Raw genomic sequence first — 24,338 nt, forward strand, 5'->3', positions numbered from 1 at the left:
AAAATCGATCCAGAAACAGATCCAGGTGGTGATGGTTCACACCTTTAATCCTAGTATTTGGGAGTCACACACTTTTAACCCAAACACTGGGGAAGTGGAGACAAGAGTGATATGGCTGGATGGAGAGAGAAATATAAAGGGGAAGAGACAGGAACTCAGAGGAGTGTGGAATCTGAGGATTTGTGGAAACACACCCATACACATAAATAACAAACTAAAAATTTTAATTTAGTTAAGAAAAAGTTTTGTAATGTACAAATATCTTAAGTGTGACAAGAAATAATACCTTCATCTTTAATTATGAACAACATCTTTAATTTGGAGTTAGGCCAAATACACACCATTCATATTCACCTTTTCATAAAATAAATGCACTCACTGAATGTCTTTAGTGTCAGTTGGTGGGCATAGAGTTGGAATGTTCAAATGCAATGAGCATCTCTATCTGAGCTCCTCCTGCTTTAGGGAAAGAGTATATTCAGGAAAGCAGGTTGAGTTTCATAATGTTCATATGAACCATGTGGTACATTGTTAAGATAAAGATTACAAGTCAGAACCATAAATGATTTTCTAGTGGTAAAGGAATTGCTGTCTTGGGGCCCTACTTTGAAAAACAAGTCAAAAGCAACTTAGCTTACTGCATTCTTTTCTTTCTCCTGTCCTGTACTGTTGGCTTGCTACCACGACACTGTTTAAGCAGATAAGAAAAGCTCTACACTTCTGTTTCATATCCTCCTTCAGACAGAACATGCTAAGGACCCCTAAACTACTCAAGTCAACCTGAGTGACAAAAGCAATTGTCTTAACAAGTGAAGAATCTGAACCTTCCTCTTGGTTTATAGAACTGCAGTGCAGAAGAAACTCCTTGTACTTAATGGTTTTTTTAAATAATGCATTCAAATGCTTGTTCGTTTCTCAAAGGAAGTGAATGGTAGTTTGGTAGTTATTTCCAAATTTAGGGAAGCCCTCCTGTAAGCACTCAAGTCTCCCACTGTGAAGAATTAAGTCTCAGGAAGTGGACTGGGATCAGCACTTCACATCTGAATGACTGGGTATGAAATAACAATTTGTGCCTTCATTATCTCATTTCCTGAGGCTAATAAGCAACATTCTGCACTTGACAGTGAAAAAAATCTCCACCTCAAATAAGATGTGTTCAGGACTTATCAATGGGTTTTCCGTGGCTTTTGCATTTCCAAACACCCCTGCATCAACAAAGATAGCTCATTTGTTTCACTTTCTGAAAACTCTTGATTTTTTCCCCAAGACTTTCCATTTCACGCTGTGTGAATTTTATTGAGATCGCTTTCACAGAAGCTAAGTGCTGGTTGGATGGGCCCAGTGGGATGGCAGTCACAACCCTGGCAATGTTGGAAGTCTCTTGAGACATTTCTTTGCTACTAAAATTCCCTTGGAGAGTCATAGGGAAAAATCCAAATTGTCCAATAGTTTTTGTCACGTGAATATTTTGACACTGTAACCTGTAACTCTTTTAATGATATTAACTTAAAAACAGCAGCATAGAAATTCAGCTAATTCTTCATATTAGAGTAATTAATATCACATGGATATAGATTGTTTTCAATTATAGTTACAACTGGGCTAAAATAATAATTATAATAAGATTTTATACCACAGTTAGCCTTTCAAAATGATCTGTAAATATATTATATTTTTTAATAATTTTCAACTAAGACTGTCTTATTAAGTGATTATAATTAAATAAGTGAAAATAAACTTATCTTTTGATATTTCTGCTAGAATATCCGGTAAGAATTTTAATATTATAATATGTTGTCACCCATAGTGACAACTGTATTATACTTCTTCCTAACTTAAAACATAAAAACATAACTGTTTATATTGGGTAAAAATAAATCAACCCAGCTTTTCCCTAGGGTAGATATTTATTTAATGACCTCTAAACTTCCATTAATATTAATTCTAAGCTTTATGATGAAAGTAGCTAACAATTTTTAACACTCTGAGTATGCTAGGCAACACTGTAAACTATTTACCAACTCTTTAACCTTTAAGATTGTATGTATTGGCTCCATTATTCCTATTTTGTAAACATAGCAGAAATAGGCAGGTTAAGCATCTTGCTTAAATGTACAACCTTGTTTTCGGCAGAATCTATCTTAAAGCCAAATATTCTTAAATTCAAATAAGTTATGTTTGATAGACTTTAAAACTCCTGTTCTTTGCACAAAAAGGTAGAGTATACGGTAACTATTTCTGAGAGTAGGGAAACCCCAGTGTCAGCATTCAGACTCCCACACTGAACATGTCTAAATCATTTTCATTTGTTCCTTTACAGTTTGGAAAGCATTTAAAAACCCGAGTACACATGAATTTTCACCTTTAGTTCCCCACAATGTACATTTAGAGATGCATATATTGGATGGTTTGTCCAAGAATGAACTAGCATGGGGGAGGAAACCTGACAGTTAAGGGCATCTTTGACGTGGAAATTGTTGGCAACACTTGAATCCACAAAGATCCATCTCTTTCTCTCTTTCTTCACAGAATGTGTGACACAGGAGAAGGCCTATTCACTTTTCAAACAAGGGAAGGAGAAATGATCTATCAGAAGGTCCACTCTGCAACACTTGCCATAGCTGAGCAACATGAAAGATTAATGCTAGAAATGGAGCAGAAGGCCCGGGTAAGGCTCCATCCTATGTAACCTGATGCTTGTGAATGAATGTCCCTGGGCTGATATATATTATATTTATATGAGTCTATTTGCATAGTGCATGGTGTCCACCCATGCCCTAGCCTGTTACCCAACCTATAAAAGTCAACCTCTAAAGTCTGCAATAGCTTACTCAGTGTAGCACAGAAATTATTTTTGTCCATAACTTAGAAACCCTGCTCTCATAGATCTGTGTGTGACCTATTGCGGATTGCTTAGAGAATGAGGCAAGAGTTGAAATTTGTTAATTATACTTTTTTTAAGTGTGTAAATTATCATACAGTAATTTTAATTATATTTCCATGAAGAAAACATCACGAATTGTTTCAGTAGACTACAATTATTAGTTATGAATCACAGGATCCTGGTTGGGTTTCAAACTAGTGAGTCTAATATCACTGCTTGCAGATTGTACCACTGTGGAGGGTGTTCAGTCTCTAAAGGTCTTTATCTATTATGTAGCAGAGCTATCATAGTTCTATCTACTTAGTTGCCATATACATACATATGCTCATGGAACCCTTCATTTTATGATGGTGACAGAGCATATAAAGGGACTCTGAATACTTACAAGCCTTACAGTATCTGTGAAGAAAGCAAGTTATTGAACCCACATGTGGTGACAACTTGTCATTCCTACTCTAATGTCTTCAATAAAAAAAATGTTAAAAAAAAATAAAAGAAAAGAAAAGAATGTCTAACAATCCTGAGATAATTTTCTTTTAAATAAAACTTAATAGCATCATCTGGGGCTGCTGTATGCTTATCAAAGTCTGCCAAACCTGGGGAAAGACAGAGAGTTATCACTGAAATTTAGAGATGATGGATACCTGCATAAGGATCTTAGACTTTCTAGAGTTGGTATGTGTTTCCTCTCTACGAGGCACAGATGCTCAGTGGGCTCAGTGAGACTCGATGCTGGAATCCACCAAATCAAATGTAAAGAGTGCATTTGGATAAAATTCCATGTCAATTTTACAGGTATGCTTCTATATGAAGCTTAATGCTATTGAAATTAAATTACTTCTAATCTACTCCGTTCATCAGAATAAGATAATCTAACACTTCTCTGAGAGCAGTCTACCTTGGCTTGGTCACGTCTCAAGAACACCAGGTTCTAGAACCACTATCAGGGCTTCCTAGTCTCCGAGACATTATTTTCCCCTTTAGTATACCTCCTCTAAAAACACAAAACTTTCTACAAGCACAAAAGATCATTTTAGTATTCTCTGTCTGATTCCTGTTTTCAGTCTAAAATAGGACAAAGTTCTGTGTGAAAACTAAGCAAAAGTACAAAAATATCTAAAACCCTCTAAGATGCAAAAATTTAGCATTGTATTTAGTATGCATCTATTACAAAATAGAACAGTGACAGTGAGTTTTTATTTGCTTGTTTTGTTTTCAAACCAGACCATGTGATATTAATACTTAAATTCTTATGTATTTGCATATGCTTTAAAAGACTTTTAAAAAATTAGGCAACCAAAAATCTCTATAAGCAATGGATGCCCTAAACGTAACTTTACAAACAATTGAAAGGATTTACTTTTACCTTTTTTTAATGATACATGATTTTAAATTTATAAACGTGCACAAATGCAATGAAAATAATGTCTCAACTGCCATATCTTCCTGAAAAGAAGCAATTCAACAGGATCTTATGATATTACCTGGTTGTTAAACTGGGTTTTGCCGTTATTAACATCTCTTCCCTATATCCACATCAGCTGATGCATTTTGATATTATTCCATCATCTAAGTCATGCTATATTTCTATTGTCACTTAAAAGAACTGAGAAGATAGTTCAGCAGATAAGGGTGCTTCTAGTGAAGTCTGACAACCTGAGTTCAATCCTTGGAACCCACAAAGTGAAAGGAAAGAATTAATTCTAAAATCTGTCTTCTGACATCCACACACGTCACGACAGGTGCACACATCTGCACACTTAGTACACACATAAATAAATAAATATAATTTTTAATGATTTAATAAAAACAATTTGACATCTAGTAAAATTTCAGCCATAGTGAATAGAACAGTACATTTTATTTTAAGTAGTATTGAGTACTATCAGAAAAAAATACCCATTAAATTGCTAGGACAATTAAAGATGTATATTTTGATTTCCTTCATCGAGAAAGAAATAATAATGACTAGCTCAGTTATAGTGTTTTACATACAGGTTAGCTACTTATTAACTGGCAAAAGACCATTATGCATTCAATTGGCACTCAGTGAACTGTACAGATAAATACAAAAGTTTCCTCTTTAAGACCGCCTACAGTTTGGTGAGATCGAATAGTTGGTACTATCTAGTGGGCCAAGTCCCTTGACTTCTTGAAACATCAGTGTTCACAGCCTTAAAACTGTGTGTAAGGCATAAGGATCCTGAAATTTTTAATAAATGGCAATAATGTTGGAGTCAAAGTGAGTTTCTGGGTAATTGACTCCTGAGAAGTTCACCTATGGTTCCTTCAGAGACAATGTCCTCCATAGAATGAGAGGGCTTTCTTCACTGAGGCATTCCCACAGCTCCTCAGTTCTGCTCTACTGTAAAGAGTAGAAAAATACTCTTTGTAAAGAAGGATCTAAGGAAGTTTCAGCACTTTTTTTAGTTTTTAAACACAAATGTGACTTATGCAGAAAAATAAAGGATTTTTCATGGTTTCCACCTCAGAAAGCGAAACTGAAATCCAATCAGAAAGTGGTTGCTGAAATGACTTCAAGAAAACAGTATTTTCTAGACACAGCTGGTTAGTTGTACAGATAAACACACAGGAACTTTTACGGAATTCACAAAATCTGAGACCAGAAAAATATGCTGGAATGGAGGTGGGAACATGGGCTCAAAGTGATGCACTTAGCTGATGAAGTATTGGGATTTGATACCTTCTGGGAGAGAATGAAGTCAGTTTACATTAAGATTGGCCCTGGGAGGTCTGTCATGCTCTAGGTCAGAACCCACTCCCCAAAGCATTAGACCCAGTGTGTTAAAACAAAAATTGGACCTAGTGTGTTTTTAAAAAATTATTGTCTGCATCTAAGATGACGATGTTTTTTTTTTTCAGTTTTTTTATATGGTAGATTGTATTTTTAAAAGGAAAACAACGTTGGATGGGTAGGAATGCAAATGTAGATCTTGGAAGAGTTTGAATGTGAAATCTTTAAACAATTAATACAAATATTTTAAACACAATAAGAAAAGGAGGTTTATTTTGGAAACATTAGAAGATTAAGCCAGTATACTACATTTTAAACTGAAGCTATTTCTGGTGCATTACTATTATTAATTTCATTGATAAAATTATTTAATTTAGGTATTTAAATAGAATGGTGTGTCTAGAATCCATTTCTCTTTCATATATAGAAATCTTCTTTCAAGAACAATGGAAATTCATCAATTTCCACTACTAAAGATGCTCTACTATCAAGGCACCACATTGCCCAGAAGAATGTTGACCTTCCTTGTAATAGAAACCACTCATCAGAGGCTCAAACATAATTACCCCATGTTTCAGCGTGCTGAATTGAATACAGATCTACCCTGGATAGACAGGAAGTTCGCAAATGTCACTAAAAGCTCAGACATTGATTTTGGAAGGGAGATCTTGGAGGGAGTGAGAGGAAGAAGGGTGCAGGAAACTTCATTTTTAAATTCTTTTTTTATAGACATGGTAAAATGCCTACAGTTTAAAAACATTAACTGGGATTATAGACATGGTAAAATGTGTATGGCTTAAACAATAACTGGGGAAAACATGAATGAAAAAAGTTTTCCTGACACATTTTCAAATATAAGTAAATAAAAGAAAGACATTTTGAGAAGTAATTTCTAAACTTGTGATAACCACAAGCAACTTAAACACCTATTTGAGAGCTCCTCAAATAGAAATTTATACTTTATCCTTTTGTAAAACATCAATATTTAGCTGGGCAGTGGTGGTCATGCCTTTAATCCCAGCACTTAGGAGGCAAAGGTAGCTAGAACACTTAGGAGTTCAAGGCCAGCATGGTCTACAAAGGGAGTTCCAGGTCACTCAGAATGTTACACAGAGAAAACTTGTCTAGAAAAACAAAAAGAAAATCAATATTTAAAATGATTTTTCCTGAAATTCTTATTTTTATTGTCACAGGGAAGACAGGATAGAAAGAGAAGCTCTGCAGTAATTTAAATAATGATAGAAACCAAAGGAACTCACCCTTCTCCAGTTAAACTTTACTAATCATTCCTCACCACCCCTCTATGAAATGGTGTTCCATGGAGTGCTCTATCAATAAGTAGATAGCATGTTGTTCTCATAGGCAGTTGCATGATCTGGAAAACACTACCATATTGCATCAATTCCAAGATGACAGACTTGGTTTTGTTTCTTTTTCCTTCATTTTTGAAGCTCTCACTCAAAAGTAGGCCACAGCTTGACTGGCAGAACCAATCATTTGCAGTGCTTGATATAATGATGGTTTGTCTTAAAATGGATGAAATTTTAGAGCATATAAAATATAGTGATAGTTTTTGTAAGTGGCAAGCATGTAGTCATTTATAACTCTTGGAGGAACTAAAAGGCCTCCCAGATGGGTTATATTCTTAGCTGTTTAACTTCCACTGCAAGACTCCTTTGAAACATTCTTCTTAGGTACATTCTCAGGGAATTCTATCAGCATGAGAAAAATAAGGTTTTCTAGAGCAAAAATATGAAGAACTTTGAAGCATCTTACTGTGGTGGTACACAGAACATCTTTAACATACTTGTCTGGGTATAGTCGCAGAAGCTTTACAAACTCTAGGAATCATATGCACAAACCTTTATCAGCTAATTTTCTTAAATGAAAGAAAAGATTTCAAAGACTGAAACAATTCAACATACAAATATAACATTGCAAGTTCAAAGTTGCCTTATTTCAAAACAAATAATCAAAGCCAAATAAGTTGTAAAAGTCAAGATAACAATTGAAGGGCGAGAATGGATGTATTGGTGTACACATGTAAGCCTGGCACTTGGCAGGCTGAAACAGGGAGATCACAGATTCAAGGGCTTCATAGCAGGTTCCTGTCTGACAAAGTAAAAAACTATGACAGGACAATTGGTACTGTTTTGATGATGGTAATCACTGCGCTCACATCCTGTGGTGGTAGGTGAAAGAACACAAGGTGTGCAGAAGTGGTATACACTACTAAGACTAATGGAGCCATGTGATGTGAAGCAGGTTCTTTATCTACGTCTTACTATAAAAGGCTATGTGGAACCTGGCAATAACATCTACTTTAGAAAGTTAGTATACAAGCAGGGCTTTCTAGAAAATGTACTGATACTGAAAATTACTTACGTAAAGCATTATCTACTTAAAGCTTTAGAGGAACAAAATTGTGAAGTATAACAACCATGAGCTTTAATATTTAGCAAGTGTTCATCAGCATCCTTGTGTTAAGAGTATGTCTGTAAAGGCATATGCCCTCTAATTTACAGATGTGAAATATTCTAAGAATACACAGATATTTTTTCATCTCTGCACTGTTGGAGACAGACATAAGGCCTCCACTACCAACCTTTATCTCAAGGCTTTTTTCCCCCTTCTTTTCATTTTGAGACAGGGTCTCATTAATTTTCCTGGGCTGACCTTGGTCTCAGAACCCTTCCTCCTCAGTCTCTTGTATGTAGGAGTATAAGAATACAGCACCAAGCCTGGCTTGAATGTACATATATTTTTTAAGGTATCATTAATTATAAAAATAAATGAATATTGTTAAAACTACTTGTTTTGATGCTGTTAGTCTAATGCTAGGGTTTGTTTTATATTTTCTTTGAATTACCTAAATGTAATTTGTTAGTACATAATTAGAACATACAGTAGTAACAATCACTGTATCAACCTAAATTAAAATAATGTTCTATGAAGATCAAATGAATGACATTGAACAACTTCCATTAAATGACTGTGTAAATCACATTTTATTTGTTACCTTGGAACAAGCTCAGCAAAATGTCTACTAATTCCTTCCCATTTATCTTGAATAAAATGGAAGATTAAGTGTGAGGTGTCCCTTACTGAAAATTAAGCCAAGTCTGTGAGAAACCAATTGCCCATAAACCATCAAACTTCAGAGGATTGTTTTAATGACTACAAACAGTGCCAAGCATGGTTGGCTTACTGTCCCTGGGGTCTCTGTTCACATACAACTTTAATGTTTCATGAACTTGTTTCTAAGAACAAATAAAATGCAGTATTCTCAAGTGGGAGTGCCCTGTATATACTTCTTTATTTTAAAGAACAACTTTTTTATAACTTACATGCATTTCATATATTATATTAGTGTGTTTTTTGGTATTGGAATCTTTGCAATGGTTTTTAATTTTTATATAGCACATGTTCTTATCTATCCTCTCTAGTCTCAGACGTATCAACGAACATGTTGGCTTATGTACAATGAAGCATTTAACTCATTCAATAAGTGTGATGGTTAGTGTTAATTGTTAACTAGACAGATATAAAATAACCTGAGAGATAAGTCTATGGGAGAATTTCTTGATTTAATATTCAAAGCAGAAGCCCCACCCACTCTTGGTGTCCCTGCCTGGGACCCTGGACTGCATAAATAAAGAAAGCAGGCTAAGAGCAGGAGCATTCACTGCTCTCGTCTCTTGACTATGATTGTGATGTGGGAGATGCGCTCAGACTGTCTTGACTTTCTCACCTTTATGAACTGTAAACCAATCTTTTCTCCCTTAGGTTGCTTTTGTCAGAGTATTTCATCATATCAACAGGAACAAAAGTGAGATACTAACTCTCCTTTTCTAGTTTGACTCATTCATGTGAATACACAGATACACATCATGCAGGCACACTTATGAATATACAGTCTGCTTAGCTCTGTTCATCTCTGTCCTACCCTTACCCACCTGCTCATATTGATCAAATATTCCTTCTATTCATTTTTTTCTTAGGTTTTGTACTTCTGTAGATCACCTTGGCCTAGAAAAGATATGTATCATTACATCTAATGTCATTTTATTGCTTGCTCTATTTTTGTAAATAGTACTAGGATCTATTTTTCTATTACCTATATATAGATCTCCAATATATACAAATAAATACCTCGTTAATTGATTGTCCGAATAAGATCTAAGGCAGCTTGCTCATATAGGTATCAATTTCATTGTGTATTTTTGAGACTCAGTCATGCTCTCTGACTTTGCATTTGTGGTCTGTGCTCTCAGGTAGAACACAGACATCTCAACTACTCTTCACACTTGGTTGAGCTGTGACCTGCACTCTTCTCAGACACCAAATAAGCATTCTCTGGTTCATTGCTCAGCCTCCCAATGAAGTAAATGTTCAGAAAAAGGAGGTGACCGAAAGCCCTGGCAAATATTTCAAGGGTTGAGCTAACTGCTCCCCTGATGAATTGATTTTGCATTTGTGCTATAACAACTTTTCAGAGTCCTAACCCCGCCTATGCAAAACAAGAATCAGGTGAATGTTGCCTGCAAGGGAGTTAGTAGTTAAGTACTCAGGTAGTTCTGGCACAAAGGTCCAGGATTTGTTGTGGTTTCTTAAACAATTTCTCACTAGATAAAATACAAAAAAAAGCAATATAGCAGATTCTCCAAAAAGAGAAACTAGAAAATCCTGTTCCAATAAATTTATTAGAACACAATAAATTCTAAAATACATGAATTAATCCTTTTTCACTTATTAATACACAATAAATAAGACAGAAATGGAGTTTGGTTTTGTTTTGTTTTATTTCCAACTTGACACACACTAGCAACCAACAAAAACCCCACCTCAACTGAGAAATATCTTCATCAGATTGTCTACAGGAAGTTTGGATGACATTTTCTTGATAAATGATAGATGTGAGAGAGTCTAAGCCACTGAGAGTGACTATAACCCTAGGCAGGTGGTCCTAAGGTGTATACAAAAGCAGGCTGAGAAAGCCATAGACCTCAATTCAGTAGGCAGTGTTGCTCCAATGCTGCTGCTTCAGTTTCTGCCTTCTGGTTCCTGCCTTGAGTTCCTACCCCAACTTACCTCAGGGATGAAGAGAGTAAAAATGAAATAAACCCTTTCATCCTCAAGTTGCTTTTGATCACAGTGTATTATGAGAGAAGTAGAACCCCCAACTGTGTATTTGGTGAGGACACAGTTCACTCCCTAACAGTACTATATACAGGTATGAATGGGTGAGTTACACTCTGATGGTCAGGAAAACAATTCAAATGTGCAGGAACATAGGTAAACAGGTAGAGAAAAAGCTATAACCAAGTTTTCAGTACAGCTGTGTCTCTTTCTATAAGTAAATACAAAGTAACTAAAGTTAAGGCAAAGGGATGAAGAAATTGAATATAGCTAAAGGCATTGACAGCATGGAAAGGGAAAATTATCCAACAAGAGGTGTGAAACCTCAGATGTTAAGGGGGAAATTTTCTGCTGGTTTCCTGGAATTCATTTTAAACAGTTACCATATGCTTATTGTGCTTCTAGGATGCCCAAGACTGATTATTTAGTGTAAAGCAATATTTACCAAAATTAAATTTAACTAAGAAGGAAAATGACTTTCATTAAATTTTAGAAATATCTATTTTATGAAAAATAATACATTATATTAGATTAAGAAAATAGTAGAGTATATAATAAACATAACTATGATTTGTATTTATTCTGAATATTTAGTTGATGTTTTTAATGTACATTGCTGACATGAATTAAATAAGATTTATGTGTTTAATCAACTCCATGTTTCGTAGGAGAAGTTGACTTCCTCTATCAATAACACCATCATAAAATGAAACCTACCTCTACTTCTCTAAAGTAGAGGGAGACTAAGTTTACCCATGTGGGCATATTTGATGGTGTCTAAACATGGGTATCTCTAAACACAGTTGTTTCCAGCTTTCAGGGCTGGGGCACTAATAACAAGGATGCTACGGGTACAGAAAGCTCTATTTAATCTCAGCACAGAAAACAAAATCTATTTCCTTCACATTCCTACACATACCAAAGGATATGGAATATGGGTGTGGGGAGCATACATATTGTGTAAATAGAGAAGAGAATGTGAAATGTATCATTGTGGATACAGAAGAACCAGCTGTGAAATTGCACTGCAGGTAGTCTTTCAAATAAACTGAGTATGTTGATCTTGTACAAGATAGCAAATTCAGATTACTCCAAATTCCATGTTCCAATATGATAACATTTCATGAAGATTTTATAGCAACAGAACAAATAAAAGCATAAATTGAGGCACTTTCCAAATACAGTAGTTGTAATGCCAGGTGGAAAGGTTACAAGGAAGCAGAGACATCTCTGTTATAAGCCTCAGAAATTATCTGATGGCCTTCTTAGCTTTTGGATGGCAGTAGGTAAGGGGTCTGTTTGTGTATTGCTCAGCTTGTGTTAAAGTAACAAAGACCAAATAAAACCATTTCTGTATTTTTAAAACAATAGGAATAAATCAATAAGCATAAATTTCTTTCTTAAAACTGTGAATCCATTCGTGTGTGTGTGTGTGTGTGTGTGTTAATCTTACGCCCCAGGGAATGATGTAATCAGATAACCTCAAAACAGTACATTCAAAATACAAACACATTTAGCTCTCTTATTACAGAGATTCTCAGTGAGAGCATTCATTCAGTATGTATAAGAAAATGACACCTTAAAGAAAAGCAGCCCTACACAATGGTGGGAGGAGGTGTGAAGCAATGTCTGAAAATGGCTTTCTTCTGTTTGGCACCTTTTCTAGGACATGTCACTCTGGCAGCCTGCTCCTTCATTTCTTGAATTATTTCACCATTCTATACATTAAGAAACACTGTGGACTGTGTAAATATTTCTCAACCACTAAAATGCAAACCAGTTCATAACATGACCTGTGACTGATTCTCCCCTGAGTTTTTTCCATTGTTCTCTCTTCATTGGCAAGAAGCCATTGAGATTCTTAGTGCCCATCTTAATGAGTCAGATTCCAGTCTTAACAAGTTAAGAATATATATATATATATACACATATATATACATATATATTCATTTTTGATGTGTTTTAATATTTATAGTAGTATGTGGCATGCATGTGGCGTATGCACATGTGTGATGGGCTGAGCACTTGTGTATGGAAGTCAAGCGACCAACAGATATCCTGGTTTATCAAACTCCAACTTATCCCCTTGAGACAGCCTCTTACTGAAACTAGGGTACACTCTGGTGTGAATAGACAGTTCACACCCTGCAGCACTGGGCTTACTGGAATATACCTACTCACCTAGCTTTTTATGCAGATGCTAGGCTTCATTCTTGTGCAGCAATCTCTTTTACCCATTGAGCTATTTCCCTTCTTCCCCATTTTGTTCTCTGTACTTTTATAGATGTCCCTTATTTTAAATAATTGCATACATTGTAAAAGAAATATGATCATATCGACCTCTTTACCTCCTGTAAATCTCCCCCATATTCACCCAACATGCCTGTTCCCAATATTCTCTCTCTCTCTCCCTGTCTGTCCATCACTCTGTCTCTATCTCTCTGTGTCTGCCTGTCTGTCTCTCTGTCTCTGTTTTCCCCCACCCATCTCTCCACCCTTCTCTTTCCCTCCCTTCCACTAAGTCTAGTTAGTACTTTCTATATATGCACATCTGCGGGCCACCCACTGGAACATGGGAAATCTTTCAGTGGCAATTTCACTTTTGACACAGTTATCATTGAATGGGGAATTTTATGGATATCTTTCCCATATTCTTCTCTCTGTCACTCACATTAAATCCTTGGCATTTTAAAGGATTGATTTGAACTTGATATCTCCAAGAAGGCCTAAGATACATTTTCTTTCTCTTTTAGCTTCAGACAAGCTTGACTGAACCAATGACATTATCGAAATCCATCTCTCTTCCTCGTAGTGCATACTGGCATCACATTACGCGTCAGAACAGCGTTGGAGAAATCTACAGCTTGCAAGGCAAGTAGCTATCAGTGACAAAACCACACTGACTGCTATCCACATCCTTCGGTGGAGGAGTCATACAAATTCTGTGTGTTTGCATTGATTGCTTTTTTTAATTTTGTTTCCATTCAGCAACTGTCTCAGGTCAGAGTAGGAACTCTGAGATTCACCATTACTTTTTAAAGCTATCATTTTATAATGCACGCTATAAAATGATTCCTAAAATTACTGTGATGTATAAGGATCAAATTTGGCAGAAGATGCTGACTAAAACATTGTACAAAGCACACTGTGAAAAGCTGAAAGTTGAGTGCTGAGGTCTGTGTTGTGCTGTTTTGCAAAGGACTTCTTTTTCAACATCTTTTATTATTCCTACGATTAAGCATCTGATGAGGAGTTGGTTTCAGGCCTGGTTCTAAAATGCTTCACAAACTTACTCACAGAGTTTTCAGATCTATCCAATGTCTTACCGGAGACACCCACTGAGGAGGGGCAACATGAAAGAGGTGGAGTGTACACAGGATGCCTCTGTGATTTTCCCAGTGGCCAGTTAATCAACATGGAAATGGTTTGTTGGCTGAGGAAACTAGAAAGGCATCAAACAACTGATGGACAGCCATAGAAACCATGCCATTCCCCTTTCTATTCTTTCTCTTTTGTTTTAAATGATTACCATTATCCTTCATATAGAATATTCTCTCTAGAGGAAGAAACATAAGGATAAAACTAAAATGCACAGCTAAAAACACACATTAGGCTTGAAAGAGGTAGGTACCCAATAAAATACCTAGTGAATACTTAACTATTAAAGCCATAATTTGGTATTTTTGTATTATTTTCTTATTTTCTTTAGCTTTTGTACTTATTAACAGCACTAATTGTTCTGCAACACAGAAATTACATTGTAAGCGAAGAGAAATAATATGAATGGAAGAATATGAATAGCCTAATTTTTTTTGCGAGAGTTTCAGAAAGACAAATTAAATTAAATCACTAAGAAATGATTAAATATGTGTTCTTCTGGGAAAAGAAGTTGGAAGGATTTTAGTCATTTATAGAAGGCAATTGCTGCTAGGTGGTGGTGCACGACTTCAATCCCAGCACTCAGGCAGTAGAGGAAGGAGTTTTGCAAGTTTGAGGCTAGCTTCTTCTTCAGAGTGAGTTCCAGATAAGCCAGGGCTACATTATAAGAATGTGATATTTAAACAAATGTCTAGAAAGGAAAATGAGTGAATGAGCTTCTCCTGTGTCTGCTCTCCACTACCCGCTAAAATAGTTTATGGTCTGGCTTTATTGATACTGCCTTTGATACTAAGGCCAGAAAACATGCTTTTAAGGTTATAAATATATATATATATATACAAATAGGACTATTCTCAAGCAGAAATTGGAACATTTGAATCAAATAATTAACATTAAATATTTAAGTAAAATAATGTAACAGGTTAATAGAAAGCATTGGAAGGCAGTTTATAAACACTCTGCTTTGTTTATTTGATTATAAATTCCAGAATAGCACACAATTGTTTTCATGACCATATAACTGAAGATTTTCTTCAATAGAGGAGTTACTATTTAGACTGAAAAAATAGCTTCAGTTTGCTTTTGATGTGAAGTTATTTCACATCAATAAATATAACCAGGGTAGATTGAAGTATCCCTTTAAACACTGCCAGACATTATTTGAAGGACAATGTTAATTTTGCATTCTAAAATCAAGATATTAAGTGTTTAAAAATTTCCATGCTTTATACCTCTAATACCAATAAGTCTATGTATATGGCTTCAATATCATGCTATTCCCTGCTTTTTTGGTTGGTTATTACTTTGTACTATATACATACAAATATATGGATATATTTTCAGTTTAAATTCTATTTCGTTATCTATGTGTTGACTATTATACTGCATTTTTCTTAGACTAACATACCTTACCATTTGGTGTAGCCTTATTTTATCATTATAGCATACACAAGGGTGGTAATAATTATCTAGATACTCAGGAAGAGATAAAATAAGTAGTCAGATACAAAGATGGGCAGACAACAAACAGATGATAGGTAACAGTTACAGATATGAGCTTGTGAGAGACACTTGACAGAAATGAATTATTTTGTGGTAGCAGTCCTCATAAGCAAGGGATAGGAATCCTCAAAAGCTTTCCTCACTGGAACTAAATTCTAGTGAAATCAGCATTGAATAAAATTACTGAAACAAAGGAGAAATAAAAATAGAAGCAATGAATTTCACTATCCTTTTGTGAATCTGTGATGCATGTACAAGTTTGGTTACCTTGCATCCGTAGTTATGATCCTGACTCGGCATTGTTTCTTTTTTACAGTTGGCTGTCATTGTGTAGTTTGCAGAGTCTAGTAATATGAATGCTATTTGTCAAGTGTATCAGTCAGTTTTCTTGCATGCAGTCTCCATACCATGGTATTCTCTGGTTAACTGGTTTGTTACTGTTTGGTAAAACATAACTATACTAAGGTAATTACTATACATCAAATTTTAGAATCTATTCAATGTAAATTATATCTTATTGACTGTAAACAAGAAGAAGCCTAGGGACAGAGAGGCTCTTCTGATTTACAGTTCAGGGAAATGCATTCCCTTTGTGACAGCTGAAGCACACCGGCAGCTGGTCACAGTGGGATTTTACACGGGATGCAAAGCAGGAAGTCTCCTCTCCACTGGCTTTCTCATTTTTATTCAGCCCAGGACCCAAGCACATCAGATCATTCTCTTCATATCCAAGACAGGTCTTCTCTCTTAAATTACCCCTTTCTAGAAACACTGTTATGGGTACAATCAGAGACTGTTTCCATGGAAATTCTAAAACCGGCAAAGCTCGAATGAAGATTAAATATTATATCAAGTAAACCACAGGTAAGAGTCAGGAATGCAAATTCATATCAGAATTTTCTCATAATATTTTTACATTTAAGCTATGATCTGCAGATCAATGTGAATTAAATTCAATGAGCTTTCATTCAGAAGGAAAAGGAGAAAAGTTTTATTGCTCCAACTTTAATAGATTGGCTTCATTAATAAGCAGCACATGTACTAGAGCTGAAAAAAATCATGGCCTGAAAACAAACTAATCTATATTAAACTTACATAAAACTTCGATGGCCTGTCAGCCTCTATGCATTACACTTAGCTAAGTTTTGCTCCATTCATTTCTTTGTATGTTGCCAGACACCCCTTTAAAGACAAATATGTCAATAGTTAGATGTAGCACTTGACTTTGTGATTGGAGAATAAGTGACATAGAATAAGCTGGTCTCTCCATGATACTCCCCGAGGGTGCTCTGACAGCATGAGAGATTGTGAAGCCAAGATCAAATAAATGAGAAGAGCAATCATTAGCTACTAACAAGTCTCCCAGTGTCTTGAATAATTCCCAAGTAGCTCATGATAGGTCAACTTTGCCCACTTTTCCTTGCAGCAGTGGACTTCTCTTTATTTTAGGAGATAGGAATTCTTAATTTGTATTAGTAGGTATATTTGTTCAACTTCCTCTTTACATATACAAATGTTCATGTCATACACATACAATAATGCTTTCTCTAAAGTCAAGGAAGTCTATGCTGCTGAAGGAAAAAAAACATGATTTTGAACTTTTGACTCTGAAATTATGTTTAAAAATTACTATCCTTCGGGTGGTGGTGGCTCATGCCTTTAATCCCAGCACTCGAGAGACAGGGGCAGGAGGATTTCTGTGAGTTAGAGGCCAGCCTGGTCTACAAGAGCTGGTGCCAGGGCAGTCTCCAAAACTACACAGAGAAACCCTGTCTCAAAAAACCAAAAAAAGAAAGAAAGAAGAAAGAAAGAAAGAAAGAAAGAAAGAAAGAAAGAAAAAAAGAAAGAAAGAAAGAAAAGAAAAGAAAACCGTCTATAAAAACAAACAAAGAAAAACTTACTATCCTTATAAATTTTATGTTTATCTTTAAGAAGGAAGAAGGGAGAGAGGAAAGAAAATTGGGGGAGTTTGGAGGGAACGCATCAGCCTGTTTCTGATGTCTCAGTAACAGCTTGTACAAAGATGAGTATCTTCTAGAAGCAATAGCTTCTCTCTACTAAAATAAAGATAGAAGGAGAAAGAGGAGTTGACAGGGGAAGATTGAGAGGGAACATTGGAACTAAGTATAGACATTTCCTATGGCTAGTCATTAATTTAGCAAGAACACAAACTGTCCTGAAATGCAGCAAATCTCTCCCTTTAACCTGCCAGCTCAATTTCTTTGCTCTTCATCTGCTGCTCTCCTGCTGGGGTTAACTTTTCTTCAATAAACTGTACTGAAAGGGGAGCTGAAGTGGTCTCAGAGAGTATGCTTATGGGGGGCAAAGTATTCTTAATTTTTTGATATATATAATCTCTTATTTTCATATAAAATTAAGTGGGATAGATATACTCTACATTGTTTCTGAAGAGTTTAAACAAAAACATTTGAGGACCTATCTTCTGTAAGGGTAGGAGCTTTAGAAGCTCCACTTTCATTAACACTGATTAATATCCAAATGCCAGCTCTGAATCGCATGCCCTCTTCTGCCCTCTGCGTGTCTGTAATTAAGCTGCAGACCACCAGTGTCAGCACCGAAGCTTACCTAATTACACCAAAGGCATTTGATGCTCACAGAAAGGGCAACTGTGGCTTCAATTTCTCAGAATGACAGGACAGAAACAGACAATTAGAATTAGAGATAACCTTCAGAAAATGGTAAAGAAAATTCCAACATAGACTAGTGAGGTAAATCAAAGACTTTTTTATTCTTCCATTAGCTATGACCCTCTGCCCTTCTTTACATCCCGGGAACTCGTTTTAAATTTGAATTCTGTATAGTTTTTCCATTGATATTTGTCTATTTAGAAAGTCACCATGACAGGTTTACCAGATTACAGAGTAAAAGCCTTCTTAAACTTAAAAACTAATAAAGAAATTTGCAGCAAAAGTAAAGAGTAGTTTACATTTTTCATTCCTATATTCAGATGTTTTGGGACTAAGTAGGCAGGACAGTCAAAAGCAGTCAAATACATCAGCATTCCCCACTGGCAGCAGCATGCTCCTGGCAATTTAGTAACAGTTTTTAGAAATATGACTCCTCTCCCAGAAGCAACATTTTCTGTCTATTAAACCACATTTATGGAAGTTTACTGCATATCCTTACCTTAAGAGAATTTAGTCAAGACAAAGAGTGCCTCTCTGGATATCACTGTTTTGAGATAAGTTAATAAGTTGCACCCTAATGTTGACATCATAAAAATGTACAAAATATTTCCACCGTGAAATATTTCTCATCTCCTGTAGTCATAATTAATCAGACCCTCTTCCCTGCCCTCTGAGGCACTAATGCATAACTTTTTATCAATGTATTTTCCTAAATCCTGCTTCTTCCTTGGGCTGTCATCTAGTGACATTGTGGATAGGTTTCTTTTTATGTTACTGACTCAGACAAACTGTGGTAGCTCTGGCATCCATCCACTCCTGAATTTTGGAGTCAAACCTGATTTGAATGTAAACTGTACCACTGTTAAGTTGTGTGACTTTGGGTATTGTACTTAAATTTTTAAGCTTCATTTTATTTGTCTCTAACATAAGCATAACAAAACTTACCACATTGAATATATAGGGCTAGTTAATACAAGGTGTTAAATAACTATCAGTAGTCACTGACTGATCTTGCTCTAACCTTAAAATTTTGTGATTATTGACCTCTGTTGCATTTATTCTAAACCCCCAAAATTATCTAGTCGTTTGGAATATTGACATTACCCTGATGTACTCACTGCTGTGTGCATTACTGTTTTTTGTTGCTGTTTTATGCCTTCATATTAGCAAAATATGAAATTCTGTGAAGAAACCCCCCCCTTTGATCTTAAAAAACAAAACACCCCTCCCCTTCTGTAGCAGGAAACAGATTGCTTGTTCTTGAGAAGTTTCCCATCAGGAATTTAGTAGAAGCAGGTATACTTCTATCACTTTGATGTTTTGTTACTGTTTCCAAACAATGTACTTTGAATCAGAATCACTTCTTACGTTTCATATACTTTCGATGCTCTTCATCACATTAGTGATCAGAAATGAGGTGTAACTCCCCCAGCCCCTGCCCGCAAGAGCTAAGTAGGATCTTACTGTAAGTTGAAGGGAGTTCCGCCCTAACTCATGGATTGTGAAGAATGAACTGCTGTTGGGTCTGATTGACTGTCGATGGATTGTGGTGTGGTGTATCCGGAGGCTATTGAATGCAACTTACAATGGTTAATAAAAATCTTTATTCTTTTAGTATAAAAAAAATAAAGTAAGCTAAATTCACAGTACGAAGTTTCTCTCTTTCTCTCAGACAGTAATATGATTGCTACCTGCTACAAATATATTCTAGTATTCACTTCCAAATAGAATCAGTTTCCATTATGCATAAATAATTTCATTCTTTCTAAAGACTTCATAAAAATCTCACATTGTGACAGAGTTTCTAGCTTTTAGAATTTCACAAACACTGATTCTAGGCCTTTCCTACCCAAAGATTGTACAGGAGAAATAAGATTCAGTCTTGAACCTTCATGGAGCAATGTTTTTCTTCTCACCTTCAAGTGTAAGACATAGCATCCTCAACAGAGAATTCACTCTTCCCAACTCTTATAATACTCAGTCCCAGTTGCCTCAAGAATCTAGAAGTCAAGGTTCCAGAACCTAGGCACTAAACAGATAAACGGAGTCACTCTGCATACTGCTGGCCTCACCGCATCAGTCTCCAGCCCCAAGTCTTTGAGTGTTACTGATCACCTTATTCTAGATGCTGAGGGGACTTTTGAAGAACACCCTTCCTCTGGCAGGCACTCACTTGGCTTGATTTGTTACTACTGACCATATTCTCAAGGGCATTACATTATTGACCAGACCAGATGTGAGCCTTAGACTGAGATGGCAGAATTCTGCTGGAATAGCACAAGACAAATGCTAAACACATGACATAAAACAAGACAGACACTGAATCACTTTTTAGCAGATGTGACACGGTAATTACTAAAACTTAAAAGATCAGGTCTTTCCAGGTGTTCTGTTTAATTAATATAATCCAGCAATGATTGTAATAAATTGTTTTATGATTTTAATTCAAATGGAAATTTTTTTTGAAATATTCTCTAAATTTGATTTCTTTCCCAGCAAACTTCCCCACTGAATTATTTAACTGCAACAAATATAGGTAACATGTGTAGTTCAATGCCAATCAAGTTTTATAAAGAGTATATAAATTGTATTTTTCATTATTGCATATACACATAGGATATAATATTAGTTCAGAGGAAGACTAACATGGCTAGGTTAGTTAATATGAATAAGACTTCAGCTTTTGCCATATGTATATGCATTTACATACTCAAAAGTGGACATGCAGAAACACATGCACATGTGCATTTTCACACAGAGACATTTGCACATTGCTATCTCACCATATCTCAGGAGGCCCATAAAAATACTAAACTGAAAGCTCTAATATGTGCTACAGAATTGTGTAAGCCTTGTGCTTTGTGCTTCAATCACTTTGCGTTCATAAGAGCTTGTTCAGTTGATTTAGAGGAAATTGTTATTTAAAAAACTGTTAATAAATAAGGTGTTGTGAAAAATATTATATACATAATATTATATATTATATAATACAATAAATAATATATAATATGTTATAAAAGTTAAGGTAAACAATGAATAAATAAGAAGATGCCAAAAATTATAATATAATCAGTTTTATTACTTGCCTATATTTCTGCATTAGTGATATAGTTACTCTAAGGCTGTTTTAAATAAACTTAATTTTGTAAAAATAGAAATCACAGTATATTACTCACATCTTCGCTGACTACTGGAAGTCAAACCCCCTTCTGAAGACTACACGATACTGTTAAGTCAAGAAACTCGCAGTCTCCTTCCATAATTTAACGTTCACGCTCAGTAAGTGGTAAACATGGACAGGCAATGGACTGACTTCTACCATGAATATGCACAGTCTATACGGGAAGTGAAGAAGTTTAAGTTGGTTGAAAATGTTTTACAGAAAGGAAGTGCTCTGTAGTGCTCTACTGTGAACAAGAGATTATACTACTCCTAATTAGGACCTTGGGAGCTCAGTCCGGTGCTCCAGTGTGGGTCTCTGTATCTATCTTCATCCATCGCTAGATGAAGGTTCTATGGTGATATGCAAGATATTCATCAGTATGGCTATAGAATAGGTTCATTTCAGGTTCCCTATCCTCAGGTGCCCAAGGAACTAACTCACCTTCCTAGATCTGGATGGAGGGGGGAGGACCTTGGACTTTCCACAGGGCAGGGAACCCTGACTGCTCCTGGGACTGGAGAGGGAGGAGAAGAGGAGTGGGGGGAGGGGAAGAGGGGCGGGAGGAGGGGGAGGGAAATGGGAGGCGGGGAGGAGGCGGAAAATTTTTTTTTCAATAAAAAAAAAGAAAAAAAAGAGATTATACTAGGTAATATTGTGCATATAATCCTGCATAATATACCTAATTCCTAAGACGTTAGTTATGGTGCAGGTTTCAAGTATGGAGAAAGGTGTTGTCAACTTTGTTCATATTTATTAATCACTTTTCCAACCAATTCTCTGACACTGGTACAATTATTATCTCTATTTCATAGCAAATAAACTGAAGGACAAAAATGCAAAAGAACTCCTTCAAATATTAGGGTTGTCAATCAAGCTGTGTTAGTTTTCTAGCTTGTTTATGCCTCTGTGACTAACTTATGGGTTAACAGAATTAAAGACAGGACAGAATAAGATATTTATAGTCTCCATCCTTCTGTGTGGGTACATTCTCCCTGAACCATAATCAAGGTTTACAAGAATTATTTCTCTGAAGGGCAAGCAACAGCTATTCTCAAATGGGCTTTAATGAGACGACCCAGATGGAAGCCATCTAAGCAATTTGTAGAAAATTCTTAGTGTCTAAAGATAAGTTCAGTATGGTTGGAGCATCACTCCTTTTGTAAAAACAGTTTAAAGCACATTGTGTACGTAAAGTAGTGGTTTGACCCTTGAGGGTTACCATTACTTTTCATTATTACCTTTTCAGCTTTTAACTAAGTTTACAGCAAGTTCAACTGTGTTCCTTCCTCTCTCCAACTTCTTTTGTGTCTTATTTTAGAAATTTCAAAATCGCTCTCCAAGTTACCACTCCTTTTTATTCTACACTTTTCACCCCGGTGCATATTTTCTGCTATGATTTAAGCACTGATACTAAAAACAGGGTTTCCCCATTGTATTTACTGTTGTCTCTTCAAGTGACTTCCCTAGCAAAGCTGCAAATGCCCTAAGGGTTTACTACCCTTAAGTAAATATTTTTTGTATCTTCTACTGAAAAATTGTTATTCTAGTGTGTGATCTTGAAAAATCTAACAAATACCAAAGAATCAATATATAAAATTGTAATAAGGAGGCCACTTGCTTGTCCTGGCTGCCCAGAACCGAAATAAACACACAGAAGCTGTATTAATTAAATCACTGCTTGGCCGATTAGCTCTAGCTTCTTTTTGGCTAACTCTTACATATTAATTTATCCCATTTTTATTAATCTGTGTATCACCACATAGCTGTGGCTTGCTGGTTAAAGTTTCATCTTGCTCTGGCAGGGCTACATGACTTCTCCCTGATTCCACCTCCTTTCTCCCAGCATTCAGCTTAATTTTCCCCACCTAATTAAGTTCTTCCCTGCTATAGGTCCAAAGCAGTTTTTTTTAATTCATTAATGGTAATCATAGATTACAGAGGGGAATCCCACACTGGAAATTTTAACTGAATATACCTTTACTTCTGCAGGTAGAAATGATTATGATTGAATTCAATTTTTTGAGATTTAAGAACTGAATAACTTTTGTATTGCTGTATTATTGGACTATCCATCAATAAAAAAGCTATTGTTGGGCTATCGGAACCACAACCTGTATGCCAATCTAATAAATAGACTTTGCAAATGTTTATTTCTACCAGTTTTATTCTGTTGTGAGAATGCCTTCAACCAAAAGACTTTTAGATACAAGTCCATTTTGGGCATGGTATAAAGTACTACAAGCACAGAGGAAAAATGTGGGCAGCCACTTTTTCTGTTGGATTTGGTTTACAGCTTCCAACACACACAGAGGACCATGGATCTCTACCCTAACTGTGAATTTGGTCCCCAAATAAATAAACCTTTGTTATACTCCATTTCAGGTTATTGTGGAACCCTTAAATATGCTTACATTTTGGTATGATGCCTACACTATTCCTCTATATAACCCTAACTAGTATGGTAACGGTCTCTCTGAATCTTCTTTTCGATTGGCTTTTTTACTACCCTTGAAAATCCTGAAACTGGACTCTCTGAACATGGCGGACAATGAAGGCTGATGAGAAGCCAAGGGCAATGGCACTAGGTTCAATCCTAATACATGAACTGGCTTTGTGGGAGCTTAGTCTGTTTGGACGCTCACCTTCCTGGACCTAGATAGAAGTGGGAGGACCTTGGTCTTCCCGCAGGGCAGGGAATTTGGACTGCTCTTCAGTATCGAGAGGGAGGGGGAATGGAGTGGGGGGAGGAGAAGAGAAGTGGGGATGGGGGGGAGTGGGGGGAGGGGGCAATATTTGGGAGGAGGGGGAGGGAAATTGGAAACGGGGAGCAGGTGGAAATTTTAATTTAAAAAGAATAAAACTAAATTA

The 24,338-nt window shown here is 36.0% G+C and overlaps 1 protein-coding gene across 1 annotated transcript in view; it reads left to right on the top strand.

Annotated features, from left to right (window-relative positions):
* The window catches only part of Dok6 (docking protein 6), a 309,821-nt gene that overhangs the window by 232,445 nt on the left and 53,038 nt on the right, over window positions 1–24,338 (top strand). Inside the window, exons 6-7 of the mRNA XM_057788968.1 lie at window positions 2,530–2,668; window positions 13,532–13,649. Coding sequence (XP_057644951.1) covers window positions 2,530–2,668; window positions 13,532–13,649 — 257 coding nt within the window. The remainder of the gene's footprint in view (window positions 1–2,529; window positions 2,669–13,531; window positions 13,650–24,338) is intronic.

Source organism: Chionomys nivalis, chromosome 14 (genome assembly GCF_950005125.1).
Source record: "Chionomys nivalis chromosome 14, mChiNiv1.1, whole genome shotgun sequence".
Classification (NCBI taxonomy): Eukaryota; Metazoa; Chordata; class Mammalia; order Rodentia; family Cricetidae; genus Chionomys; species Chionomys nivalis.